Source organism: Culex quinquefasciatus, chromosome 2, assembly GCF_015732765.1.
Source record: "Culex quinquefasciatus strain JHB chromosome 2, VPISU_Cqui_1.0_pri_paternal, whole genome shotgun sequence".
Taxonomy (NCBI): Eukaryota; Metazoa; Arthropoda; class Insecta; order Diptera; family Culicidae; genus Culex; species Culex quinquefasciatus.
This window is the reverse complement of record NC_051862.1, coordinates 37430788-37445813: the sequence shown is the minus strand read 5'-3', so window position 1 is coordinate 37445813 and position 15026 is coordinate 37430788. Positions and strand designations below refer to the sequence as shown.

At 35.3% G+C, this 15026-nt stretch overlaps 1 protein-coding gene across 2 annotated transcripts in view; it reads left to right on the top strand.

The window, feature by feature from the left end:
* LOC6043155 (roundabout homolog 1) overlaps positions 1–15026 on the top strand; it is a 268131-nt gene that overhangs the window by 201476 nt on the left and 51629 nt on the right. For both annotated transcript variants that reach the window (XM_038251502.1, XM_038251503.1), the window contains 4 exons: positions 2849–3445; positions 8687–8956; positions 13051–13328; positions 13422–13650. In XM_038251502.1, the coding sequence (XP_038107430.1) occupies positions 2849–3445; positions 8687–8956; positions 13051–13328; positions 13422–13650 (1374 nt within the window). The remainder of the gene's footprint in view (positions 1–2848; positions 3446–8686; positions 8957–13050; positions 13329–13421; positions 13651–15026) is intronic.

The following is a 15026-nucleotide window of genomic DNA, read 5'->3' as shown; positions in this document are numbered from 1 at the left end:
TAACAAACCAGCTGTTGTCACACGTCACACGCGTGTTCGACTCTTTTCACGAGGGATTGCTTTTTGCAAAAAGTGTCCAAAAATAGCGCAAGCCCTCGTCAATCCGTCCCTTCCAGAGGGGCGTTGGTTGCCATCAACCCATCAACCAAAACATCCACCAGCAGCAGCAGCAGCATCCCAGTCGGTTCCCCGTCACTCCTAATAACTTTTTGGCCGAGAACAGCCCCCCACCCATCCTTCTCCTGCTCCTCCAGGCAACTTTCGACGTCGACATCCGCGTCGAATTCGTTATTCAAAAAGTGCATATATTGCATTAACATGTTTCGCTTTTGGATCACGTGACAGCCCAACCATTCCGGAACATCGGAGTGTTTCGAAACAAGTTTTTTTTTTTCACGTAGAATTCGAGACTAGTTTGTCGAATCGAACATTGCACAACTAGTGCATTTTTCATGGCTGCTGCTAACGAACGGCCAAAATTCGGATGTGAATTAAATTTGAATAGTAAATTTATACCAGAGTTGGTGGAACTTTTTGGCTTTTTCTCCAGATTATTCTATTCCGGCTGGCTGGTGAGACCGTTCCCAGCTGGTGGCTTCAACGAGCCAATGCACTCACACACACCTGGTGAAGGATGGAGTTCGATTTTGGGGGTAGCATCCTAGACATCGGAAAGGCAATGGCATCGTCGTCGGTTCAAGATATCGAATCTCTTTGCCCTAACAAGTTCAGACGCAGAGAAAGGTAAATGTCGGATTCTCTGTGAAAACAAAAAACAAAAAACAAAAAACAAAAAACAAAAAACAAAAAACAAAAAACAAAAAACAAAAAACAAAAAACAAAAAACAAAAAACAAAAAACAAAAAACAAAAAACAAAAAACAAAAAACAAAAAACAAAAAACAAAAAACAAAAAACAAAAAACAAAAAACAAAAAACAAAAAACAAAAAACAAAAACAAAAAACAAAAAACAAAAAACAAAAAACAAAAAACAAAAACAAAAACAAAAAACAAAAACAAAAAACAAAAACAAAAACAAAAACAAATGAACAAAATGACCAAAATGACCAAAATGACCAAAATGACCAAAATGACCAAAATGATAAAATGACCAAATGACCAAAATGATAAAATGATAAAATGACCAAAATGACCAAAATGATAAAATGATAAAATGATAAAATGACCAAAATGATAAAATGATAAAATGACCAAATGATAAATGATAAATGACCAAAATGACCAAAATGACCAAAATGATAAAATGATAAAATGATAAATGATAAAATGACCAAAATGACCAAAATGATAAAATGACCAAAATGATAAATGATAAAATGATAAAATGACCAAAATGACCAAAATGACCAAAATGACCAAATGATAAAATGATAAATGACCAAAATGACCAAAATGATAAAATGATAAAATGATAAATGATAAATGATAAAATGAAATGATAAAATGATAAAATGATAAATGATAAAATGACCAAAATGAAAATGACCAAAATGACCAAAATGACCAAAATGACCAAAATGACCAAAATGACCAAAATGACCAAAATGACCAAAATGACCAAAATGACCAAAATGACCAAAATGACCAAAATGACCAAATATGACTTAATATGACCAAATAAAAATTAACCAAAGCCAACTAATGAAAAATATGACTTGAATGACCTAAACGACCATAAAAACACAAATGACTGTACCGAAAATTAAGAAAAATAACTCAGGGATGCTTTATACTCTCAGCACTTGAAAAATTCATGTTTTTGTTTAGTTTTGAGTTTTTAGTTGAACAAAAAAAAAACAGATCAACAGAATTTTTGTCGAGAACTTCCCGTAGACGAAGCACTCACATCATTGAAATAGAGTTGTTGAACTTCGCTTTCTAGCAATTTATGCTGCTGCTGCTGCTGGATATCCTAGCAGTAAGTAGATGCCTCTGAGCCTGAGGTTTAAAGTATCGAAACTCTCGAATAAATACATGCCATCCAATTTGGTGAATATGCTTAGTGCTCAAATACGGGCAAAGAACGGCTTGGCTGGAGTTTCACCCCCAGAAACAGAATAAAAAGGGATAAATATTCATTATTCCTCCAGGTTCCACACACTCCACACAAACACACATAATGCGATGCTCGTTGATTTCAATGGATTATACCTACATCCACCTCCTACATAAAGCACCAACTATAGACTGTTGCCAAAGAACGCCCTGGTGCTCTGAAAATATGGAAATCCTTCCCAGCCCCGGGGCAGCATCCGCCGAGGACGACAAACGAGACCTGAGACAAACGTCGACGTCTCTGGATTCCAGCTTCCATATTCAGTTTTTTTTTTCTTCCCCTTAAGAACTTCTCCCCCGCAATCGAGACAAGGAGATTTCAGGTGTGCTGCAACTGGAGCTGCTGCTGCTGCAGAACTGCAACTTCTTCGGGGAGAAATAAAACTGTCTTCCCAATGTGGTTCTCGAGGAAGAAAGAATGTTCAGCATTTTGGAGCGGTGCAACTTTGTTGCTTTGCAGGTTTTGCAATTCTGTAACGAAAATCAATTTGTTCTGGGGAAGTGTCGAGGGAGTTTAAGGGTGGAGCTTGAGTATAATCGGATTTGTCGAGTAGTGAAAATCTATTGTTGTAGACTGAATTGTTACGAATTCGGATTAAAAATAACTAAAGCGAATAAAAATTAATACTTTTTATTAGTATAATGTTGGCAGCCAACAAGAAATCGATGCAATCACTTTCCAGGAAGAATTAGATTCTCTTATGTTTTTACACTGTTTTAACCAATAACCCAATCTAATCCTCTGTTTTTCTCTCTCCCTCCCCCCTCACAGCTCAATACCGCTCCCCGCGAATCACAGAACACCCCTCGGACGCGGTCGTCCCCAAAAACGACCCCGTCACGCTCAACTGCAAGGCCGAGGGCAAACCGGCCCCCATCATCCAGTGGTTCAAGGACGGTGACCTGGTCAAGCTGGACTCCAACCACGTCCTGCTCCCCTCGGGGTCGCTCTTCTTCCTGCGGACCGTACACAGCAAAAAGGACCAGGACGATGGGGTGTACTGGTGCGTGGCCAGCAACAAAGCCGGAACGGTTCACAGTCGGAACGCAACCCTGCAGGTGGCGGTTCTCCGCGATGACTTTCGAGTTGAGCCGAAGAATACGCGGGTTGCGGCCGGGGAGACGGCCCTGCTGGAGTGTGGCGCCCCGAAGGGCAATCCGGAACCGACGATAATCTGGCGGAAGGATGATGTTCAGCTGGAGCTGGATGACTACCGGAGTGGGAAGGATTTGGCCCGGGTGCGGATGGTGGATTCGGGGAATCTGCTGATTAGTGACGTGAGGTCCGGGGATGCTGGGCGGTACCAGTGTGTGGCGCAGAATACCGTTGGATCGAGGGAGAGTGTGTACGCGAAGTTGATGGTGCTTGGTGAGTTTTGAATGTTTTACTTTCTTTAGTTATTTTTTATTTTTCTTATTTGAAACTATTTATCAATTAGAATTTTATTTTTAAGCTCATGAAGAACACTGTTTATTTATTTGAAAACTCTGCTATTCTCACTTTTCTTGTTGAGTCATAATATGAAAACATTAACTTTCATAAGCTGTTAAATATAAGATTGTTCTAATGTTTAATCCTATCTTAGGAAATACTGGAAAAAAAGATTTTTTTTTATTCACACAACTTGAAATGTAGACTTTTTTAAGCATTAAGCTTTTCTTAAGCTGGGGTTGGACTGAACGTTTTTTTGGTAAACAAAACAAAATAAATCAATTATTCATTCACCCATTACATTATTTTGATTTTGGCTCTAAATAAGATCAAAAAGAAGTAAACTTTACTTAGGCAAAATTTTCCTAGCAGTGCAATGGATGCAAAATGAATTTGTATTCTGATTAATTTTCACTAGCCACGTCATTTGAAAAGAATTTCAATATTTTTTTGTGAATAAAATGTGCTGTTTAAATAATAACAACGATGAAATTGTTATATATTAAAGATCAACAAATAAGTTTCTGGTTAAAAATCACTATTGATTTTATTGTTCTTGTAAAAAAACAGTTAAATTTTTTTTATATGATTTAATTTTCTAAACAAAATCAGCAAAAATTTGCAATTTTCTTTACGATGCATTAAAAAAATCGAATGCAAAATAAATTATCTAAAAATACTTCAAATTCCGATACTTCCGAAAAAACTCAAATTGTTTGACAGCATTTCAATTGGATGTAAGGGCTTACAGATATAAGCTTAATTACATTGCTTATAACTGAAAATAGAATATTTTTTTCAGTGTGGTAGAAACCAGGACAGTAAATTTGATTACGTAAATATAAAAACGATATAAATCAAAAAGCTGTCAAAAGCAAACTTATGGGACATTGGACGAGCTTTCCGGTAAAAATATTTACGAGACTGAAAAACCAAGTCTGTCATATAGAAAATGCCAAAAACCACCAAAAATCCCGTTTTTTCAACATTTTTATTTTTAAAACCGCTGTATCTTCCCAAGGATTGGACATAGGGCAATGGTCAATATGGAGACTTTTATGTAAAATTATCTGGAGAATCGATTCCCACTACTGGGTTTTAAAAATTTTGACGTTTAGACCACTTTTCAAAAAAACAGTTTTAGTAAATGATTTTTGTATTTTTTTAGGAGAGACATACCATCCTGCATTTTTCGCCAGTATTTTGGTAACATTTTGGTATCTCCTCAAAAATTTTGAGCGAAAAAAAATCGTGACATCACCTTCAAATTTAACTTTTAAACTTAAAAATTTAAAAATGACATAAAAGTGGCGTGTATTTTTGTTTCAGTGTATTTTTTTCAGAAAGCCCGTCCAATTTCCTACAAGTTTGTCTTCGACCACTTTTTGATACGATGCAACGGCTTCGAGATACAGTAATTTTTAAATTGCAAAATACTAAAATATTTAAATACCTTACGCCCTTCTCAAATGATATTCTCGAGTACTATTGGCTCCATATACACAAAAATGACTTATATAGGCCTAGGATAACATGTCTACAAAGTTTGATTGAAATCGGAGAGGGTCGGGTACAAAAGTACCAGAAAAAATCCTGATTTGAGCTGGAATTGCTCATTTTTAAGAATTCACAGAGAGTCGGAAAAAAACCATTACCAAAAAAAAACATTGTCAAAATCATATTAAACTAATCGGAAACTTTTATGAAAACTATTTCAAACGTTTATAAAATCTTTAATCAAATGAGACAAAACATGACAGCAATTCCTGTAATTTTTCTAATGTTCAGAATAAAAATTAAATTAAAAATGTGAATCGTCCGTTCCAATGAAAAAGAAGAAAAAAAAATTCCTACTTTACTAAGTGGTAAGATAAATCAAAAATTTACAAAAAAAAATGTGCTGTCACAATTTGCCCCAGATGAAAAAAAATTGCCATTCCAAGTTTGATTAACATTTTTCGCCTTTAAAACACCTTTCAACGTTATTAAACGTATTTTTTTTAGTCGAAAAACACTATTAAAATGGATTGTAAACTATTCAAACAACTGAAATCGTGTATTTTTGGCAGTTTTTTCATTGAATGAGGCACAATTTTAGATTTTGGGATCACAATTCGGAAAAGATTTTAACTAAAACCAGAAAATAACTCCACGAATTTATCAATTTTTTTTGCAAATTATTGAAAATATTTAAAGTGAGCAATAAAAAACAAACAAAATGATCGAGTTAAAGTAACTTTTCAGTGACCAAAGAGTACAGTTTACATCATTAGTTCGTCCAGAAAAGTTTGCATAAATTTGACACTTTTTTATAAACATTCGAAAATCTGTACCTCGGGATGAGAATTTCTGATTGATTTTGTATCTTTAACAAATTTTCAGATTATGACAGGGAAAATTAAAAAAAAAAGTTACATTCTGAAAACTAACCCATTTTTTGACACAAAAAGTAAAAAAAATCCCAAAATCGTATCTTTTTAGTTTTTTTTTTTGATTTTGCAATATTTTAGTGGATTAAATTAAATGAAGCAATTTTTGAGCCACAGAGAAGCATGATCAATTATTTTCGAACTCATTCGACGAATTTTTGAGTAAAAAGATTTAAAAATTAACTAAACTATACTTTTATTATTTCTAAATTTATTTTTAATCTAGTAATTTCACTTAGAAACATGTACTTTTTTAGATTTTTTGAACAAGTTTCCATGTATGTCCATTTCTGAAAATATCTAGAGATTTTTTGAAAAGGTAAAACTTACAAAATTTTCGAGAACAAAACACTGATGAAGTCTGCAAGTAGTAGACCAGGGGTGCCCAAAGTATGGCCCGCGGGTCATTTTGAATGATCATGTAAAATGGCCCGTTGACCACTTGTTAAGTGATTTTATACTCTTTCAAAATTATGGTTTATTTTAAGCTTTTATATGCTTATCTTTTTTATTTTTTTGTAAATAAAAAGAAACTTATGATTTATCAATATTTTGATCCCCACTTTAGGATACAAATAATTTGTTCAAAATATTTTATAATTAAAAAAACTTCACACGTTTCAATGTGAGTGAAACTGGTAAATATCGTCAAAACTTTCATCAAACATTTTTAGAAATATTAAAAAAACGTTCAAGTTTGACTCAGGTAGAATTCTGTAATAGCTGCAAAAATAAAAGTTTTCTTTATTAATTTGCAAGTCATATTGACCCTTTAATGAACTTACATTGCACTTTCTTAGGGATTCGAACTAATTACAGTTAGATAACAAATCTGATTGAATATCAACTGATTCAGGCAGATAAAATGTGGAAACCGGAGGATCAAGTTTGCAGCAAATATTTTACAAAGTTTTCGTCGATCAACCCACCCATTATTAAAAAATTGAAATTAATTGAATATGCATTCCTTTGCATTTAAATTAATTGCGCACGTTTGGGTTTATTAGAAATAATTTGAATTTTAGTGAATTTTCGATGAAATAAATAAATGTTGTATCGCTTTTTTTGAAAATAATGATTGCAGGTTAACTATACGGAAGTTTAAAACATGTTCTAAAAGTTTTTTTTTTCATTGAAATGTTGGAATTCTGGATCTCAACGATTTTCATTAGCCACAATTAACTTATAGAAGAATTGTTCAGCATGTAATGTCACCACCATTAAAATAACGTAATTTTTTTTTTAACAACCTTTTTTTGTAAATTTGGCCCGCAAGCTCATTTGAGCTTCAAATTCGGCCCGGCCTCCAAATACTTTGAGCACCCCTGCTCTACACAGATGTAATTTCACAATTTTTTCTGTTTTTGTAACTATTGATTCGATTTTCAATTCGAAAATTGATTGTAAAATTTTCAATCAATAAAAAAATGCTTTCATAAATTAAAAATCTTGCAAAACATTGCACCACATTTATTACTTAAGCGACTTGAAATGTGAGGCCTTATTTTAAATTTTAAAGCTTTTTTTTTTCAAAAGAATCGAAAATTTAATAGTTTTTCCCTTTGCCGAAAAATCGCCAGTAAAAAAATAAGGCTTATTGGATAACACTGATTTTATCTGAATTTTCTAAATTATTATTCTTGGCAATGCTCTATTACGAAAAATTTTTGTCGTTTTTTTCAGCAACGAACATGCATTGACAAGGAAGGTGGAGTTGGGGCAAAAATAGTTTGGGAATTATTTCTCTGAACGATATAAAATTGCGATTTAATAGAATTGTACTTTTGTGAAACCAATGATGAAAATAGTTTTTTGGATCATGGGAAAGTCCCCAGATAATTTTGTGCCGGTTTAAAAATACAAATGAAATCCTTTTCCGGTACATGGACAATTGATCAGGGGTTGAAATTTTAAATAAGTTTTATTTTAATATATTTGACTTGTTTTGTGATTCTATTTTTTTTGGTTTTAAGGAAATTGATTTTGTGGAGCTTTTTGAAGTCTCCTTACAAAACCACTCGCTAATTAAATGCACGGGCCGCAATAAATCTTCCTTAATTGGGTGCTATTCTAGCGATTCACCGCGCTTAGAATTATGGCCTTTCTATTCAAATATGGTCCACTCCACTCTCGAACTTCTTTTGTTCGTTACCAATTTCACGGGGACTCCTTTTCGATTGCCCTCTAGGCTGGCGGCAGGCCTTGCTAATTAGCACCGAAACCACAAGAACTGGACCGTCGGCGCGTGAGGTCATAATTCTCGCCCGAAAAAAAGAGCTCCGCAAAACGTGTTGTGTTCCCTTTGTGATCAAAGGCAATAAATTTCCGACGGGGTAGCACCTGTCCCCCGGGTGCCAATTAGCAAACCAAATTGAATTATCATCTTTGATTTTGGTGGTCAGGTTGGAAGGTTTGTTTCTAGGGTGATTAACCTTTAACTAACTTATTTGATTTGAAGTTTTTTTTCAACAAGAATTGCTGAATCGGATACACGGAGAAAAAAGAGTTCCCAAAATCGTGAACAAGCGTTCATGAAATTCAGAACCACGAACAAAGTGTTCAAATTCCATGGTACGATTTTGAAAAACGTACCATGAAATTTGAACACTTTGTTCGTGGTTCCCAATTTCACGAACGCTTGTTCACGATTTTGAGAACTCTTTTTTCTCCGTGTAGATACGAAGAGTACAAAAAAACGAATTTCGCAATATATTTTTAATTTTAATTTGTGTTTTTCCCTTCCCAACAGTGAAACCATACTTCATCGCCAAACCAGTGGACGTGACCGTGCTCGAGGGTCAGCGCGTGCAGTTCCAGTGTGCCGTCAGCGGTGATCCCTTCCCGCAGGTCCTGTGGAGCAAGGAGGACGGCCACATTCCGGTGGGCCGGGCCGAGATCCTCGAGGAGGACCGCAGTCTGGTGATCCGGAATGCCACCCCGGACGATCGCGGACAGTACATCTGCGAGGCGCACAACTCCGTCGGCCAGATTAGTGCCCGGGCCAATTTGGCCGTAAATAGTGAGTATATTTTGGACCAAATCTGGGCCATTATGATAATTCGAACCGTTAAAGGATACAAAGAAGTGCGTTTCTTTTATTGTCCCCCGCGAGAGAGAACGGAAAAAAACATCAGGTTTTGCCGTGTTCAAATATTTAGTACCATAAATACCTCCCATTGTGGCCACCAAACTCCGCGGCAGTGACGACTTTGGGGTGGCAGCAGATGAAGGGACATTTTATTGCCCCACGGTTCCGTCGATAATCCCTGCTCGGGTGAAGCGATAAAGTATCACTTTTATTGCGATATCCGTGCGTGGTGACTGGTTGGCTGGGTGGCGGGATAAAAAGAGTCATGATTCGTTTTGCTATTATTATGGGTGGCTGAGGGTTACCAGGTACCGGAAGTTCTACCATGTTTTATTAAAAAAAAAAAACATAATGTTACAGAGGTCCTCCTCAGAATCAACACTGGTTAGGCAATCATGATTGTTTTAATTAATTTTAAAGGCATTACCAAATTTTTTACAAAATACCGTTTTTTCGAAAATACTCAAATTATAAAAATTGGCTACGAAACAAAATTTGGTATGCTTTTTCACCTTATTTTTTGCAAATTAATAACATTTACACAATACCATATTTTGTCCAAAGCACTCAATTTTTAAAAATTATATAAATTAATATAAATTTTAGTATTTTCAAAAATTTACAATATTTTGTGAATATGGTAGTGCTTTAAAAAAAATTGAAAAATTCCACAAAAACAATTCGGATGAACAGAAAATGACCATAAAATTTCCTTTCGCTTGAAACCTATATTGCAAATAATGAAAATTTGAGTTTTTCAAAAATGTACGATATTTTATGAAAATTTAAATTTTTTCAAATAAAAACTATTATAGTGTTATGCATGCATAACAAATTTTGTAAATTTGAGTATTTTCGAAAAATACAAAATTTTGTGAAAATTCTAGTATTATCCTAATAAACTTTAATGAAGTGAAAAAGCATACAAAATTTCGCTTCGTTTGATACCCAGATTGCAAATTATGTACAAAAAAATAAGATATTTTGTGAACAAATTTAAGCATTTCTGGAATTTGCTTTACGGGTGTTTTGAAACAGCCTTGAGTCAGGGGTGTTGAAAAACACCCAAAAAGCAAAAAAATAAAATTTGGTTTATTAAACCTTTAAAAAAAACTCCAGATTTATACTTTGAAACTAACTGCATTTTAAAAAAATATATTCTTGGTTAAAGCATTTGAAATTCAACATGATTTAGTTGAATTAAGTCTAACTTTGCTGAAGACACCAAATCGATCAAAAATTTCTTCAAAAGATGCAGATTTTTGAATTTTCATACATCATTTTTGTATGGACAGCTGCCAAATTTGAATGGAAAATTATATGGGCAAACTAATGAAGCAAATTGGCTTCTTTGGGCATACCGAAAGCACCAAATAAGTTTCAACCGGATAAAAAAAAAATTATTAAAACAGGACCGATTTCGTAGAGAACTGCTCTACTATCAATAGAAAATTTGATTTTGCTTTTAATTGTTTTCTTATTATGATCCACTGCAACAATTTCAAGAATTTAAATTCGACTTGTAACTGATTTTTTTAAACAAGCATATGAAAATAATCTTGTTGTTTTCTTTTTTTTGCTAGCAATGCTTGTTTACTAATATCGTGAAAAAGAAAAGAAAATAATTTTCAAAAACATTTTTAATTAAAAAAAACATTTTTACCACATTTCAATGATTGATTTTTTGGTTTTAAAACAAATGCACATAATTAGAGCCTGATAAATGAAAGCTTTATAGTTTCAAAATAAATTTGGAATTTATTGATATAGTTTAAAGAAAGATTAAGTGTCTCGCAATAAAACAAAATTCAGTCTATTCAAATAACAGGGAATCCCTGGCTGATCTGTGAGATTTTAATTTTTATACTTGCAACTACCGATATCACTGTCACTGCTGGTCCAATCTTCAACAATTAATAAGAAAATCTTTAAGATTTTTTATCTTTCCAAGATAATAATTTTCAAAAAATCATTACTTGGCTCTACCTTTCAATAATGTGCCAAACTGTGTATTTCCAAAATGTTAGGCTTGATTTCTAAATTTTAAAAATGTGTTTGATCGAAAAAATGCAACATTTTAAAACTTTTTTTTTTCACGCATTGAATATTGGACAAATAGTTGTAACTAAAATTAAAAAGTAGGCTTGTAGGAAAATATTGCATTGAAAATTATCAAAAATCAAATTAATTTTAATTAATTCAAAATAATTTGTTGAAAATTGCTCTAACTCAGTAAAACTCAGCAAAATTTGTTGGATACTCTTAAAAAATCAAAAATATTCCATCTTTAAATAGCAATGACTTCTTTTGGATTGCAAATTTGATTTAAAAAAGATATTTTGCAAAAAAAAATTAAAAAAAAAAAAACAAAGTAAATGTAAATATTTTTGAGTGTTTTTTTTTTTCAAAAATTCAAATCCCCTTTAAAAAAAATTATATCCATACTTTTTGGGATTTTTTTTTAAATGAAATGTTTTATGGCTCAAAACGTAATACGATTCGGAACAACATTTTTTTTGTAAATTTATTTAATTTCTGTGCTTATTTTGTATCAATTTATTTTGAGAATAAATTAACACGTATTTATAATTTGTTATGTTAAAATTGATTTGGGACCATCCACAAACCACGTGGACACTTTTTTGGAAATCTCAACCCCCTTGTGGACAATTGTCCATACAAAAAAATCTTTTGTATGGATCGTGGACAATCGCCATACCCCCTAAAGTGTCCACGTGGTTTATGGATGGTCCCTTTTCGATTCAATTAAATAATGTTTTCCTTAAATGAATACATCTACTTTTGCAGAATTTTACAGAATTATGATGATGTTTTTTTTTTTAATTTTTCTGTTAGCGATTCCATAAACGTTTCTACTGCTTTGGTAATGAAAAAAAAGTGGAAAAATGTGTTCTTCTCTTTGGAAAATAGAACTACAATAAAAAACAAAACGGCAAACCAAATTCAATTTTATTAAAAATGACGAAATTGAGAAATATGGCCGTGTGTCCTCTTTTTACATGAGATCATATCGTCGTTGTCGTGCTATTTTGTCGCACTTGCATTTTGGGCCAAATTGGGTTGAAAACGCTATTTTGTGCAGCTCACAATGCTTCACATTTTGACCTTCACAGATTCCCGAAATTCGACTTTAATCCTATGATATTCACTAAAAACAAAAAAAAAAAACTTGTGCATTTTTGTCGTGCTATTTTGACAACGAAAAAAAACGAAGTTGACTTTATAGCTGTCGTCCACCATTGCTAGTACCAACCACTAGTGTCTTCCTTTTATCTACAAGGACTTCGCCGCCCTAGGCTCCTAAGTGTATGAAAGTTTGGCACGGAGCGACGGCGCCAAATACCCATATTTACACAAAGAATTTTAGAGCGCCCGCCGCGGGATTCAAACCGGCGACCTCTGGATTGTGAGTCCAGTGCGCGGTCCGATTGATCCACACGGGCGGGACATCTTGATACATCCTGCAAATTAAGTGCGACAACTGGCCAAAGGAATTTCAGGTCAGAACTCGTTTGACACACGAACATGCCCGACTTCCGTAAATGTTTGTAATTATAACTCGGGACTCCTGCAACCAAATTCAACCAAACGTCGGAAAAATGCACAGAATGGTCAATCAAACAAAACGTGTTTGTTATTGTTTACATTGCGTGCTCTGATTTTTTTTTTGTATTTTCAAGGTAAAATATTAATCGGAATTTTCCGGTACCAGTAACCCTACCCTTCGCGTAATCGCGAGCCTCCTGCGTTTTACAACCACGGTGTGAGACATATTTGATTTCGGCTTCCGTTACTCCTTTGCCCACTTCCCCCGTAACCCGCTCGCAAATCGTCCGCACAGAGGCACTCACGCGATTTTTATTACTATTTACCAAATCTGGTACACGCGGGTGGACGGGACACGGGGGGTGATAAAAGAAACGTCACTTTGGCTGAGCGATTCTGGCACAACAATTTATGACCATGTCAACGTTTTATTCTTCCTCCCCTTCCGCCGCGCACAGTTCCCCCGAGCTTTACGGTGCGTCCCCAGGACCAACGGGTGGTTCCGAACGGGGTGGCCACGTTTCGGTGTGCGGCCACCGGGAGCCCTGCGCCGTCGGTGTTCTGGACCAAGGAGGGCTCGCCGACGCTAATGTTCCCGAACAACACGTATGGTGGGATCCAGATCGGTGGCCAGGGGGCGTTGCAGATTCGTGGCGTTCAGCGGGAGGACGAGGGTTACTACGTGTGTTCGGCGTTGAGTGTGGCCGGATCGGTGACGAGCCGGGTGTATTTGCAGGTGAGTCAATTTTGGACAATTAAATTAAAATAATCTCTACTTTTCAAACAAAGAACCAACTCAATCATTCCCCTCTCAATTTCCCCCCGACAGGTCACCTCCTCGCTGGACTCCATCACTCCACCCCTGCTGCAGCTGGTCCCCTCGAACCAATCGTTGCCGGCCGGTGCCAACACAATCCTGCCCTGCCGACTTCCTGATCCCTCATCCTCATCCACTTCCCCATCAACTTCCGGACAAATCTCCTGGGAGCGCAACGGCAGCGAGCTGGCGACGACGGGCCGCTTCACGCAACTTCAAGGAGGCTCGCTCAAGATAGACGGTAAGTCCCGCAGAAATAGTTGGAGATTTCCCTGTAAGATTCTTAAAGAAGAAGACCAAAACAAATATTAAGAAGAAGTTGCTGCTGCTGCTCATAAAATGGAGTGAAAGCAAATCAAAATCCTATTTGCGTCCCTCTGTCCGGGAACCTATTTTCATCCCAAACTCCGCACTTGAGAAAAGCTTTGAGAGGATCTCTCCACTTCTGGAGGCTCAGAAGTAATGAGATTGCTCGCACTTGTGTGTGAGTGAGTTATTCCTGGGCCAGACGAAACAATAGAAATGCCCATTTGTTTGTGTGTGTGTGAGTGCGATGTGAAGTTCATACATGTGAGCATAGAGTATTTTCGAGCAGTTCGTTTGTAATGAGATATTTGAGAGGTTGATGATTAAACAAAGCTGGTGGAGGGGGATTCATTTGGGAAGGGAAAAGAAGTGAGGGATTTCAGGTTATTATGAAAGTGGAGTGGCTTCAATCAATCCATCATGCAAAAGTTGGGAGAGAACAGTTGAGCAAGAATCTCTCCATTTCATGTGTGTTTGATGTTCAATGTGAATGAGAAGGGAAAATTTTCAGATTCTGATGAATGCAAGAGAAATTTAATGGGGAATCGTGGTAAACTGCAATTATATGATTTTTTGTGCCCAATTTGTTAGCTCATATTTTAAATATCTGGAATTTCTTTTTTGTTTAAAAAGGTTCAATAAACCAAATTTTCAGTTTTTGATTTTTGGGCGACTCAAAGAGGTTCCAAAAACACCCTCATATTCGGAACAGTTTACAGATCAGCCAATGTTAAAAAAATCATAGCAAATCAATAATTAAACTTAATGATTCGCTTTTACCTTCATTTGAAAACTTTTCTTGCGATCTTTCGAATGCTGTGTCGCACAACTGCAAATTTTAACTTTAACTTGAAGTAAAACTTTGACCCTTGAAATCCACAAATTTGGAACACATTTTTCTTACGGATGTAAAAAAACTTTGGTTCTCCCCATGAGTACAATTTTTTAACAAAATAATGACTTCACGCACTGAAACCATCGAAACTCAAGCTAGGTAATGATTTATGAATGGTCTGATAAGGCCGTTGCAAATATTGTTCAAAGTTTATGTCGCCCCCCCCCCCCCCCCCCCCCTTCAAAATAGGTCAGAAAATTCAGGGGGCAAAAAAATCCTAAAAAATGTAAAATTTCCATAAAAATAGAGGTCTAATCAACTGAAAACAACCTAAAATGCATTTTTCTGCATTGATAATCATATTTAGCATGTTTGGGCTTGTTTAAAAATGTTTTGAATTTTTATGAATTTCCGGTGCTGTACCACAAAAATTTTATTTTTCGCAAAAAAATAAAAGTTTTGGTCAATACTTAGAT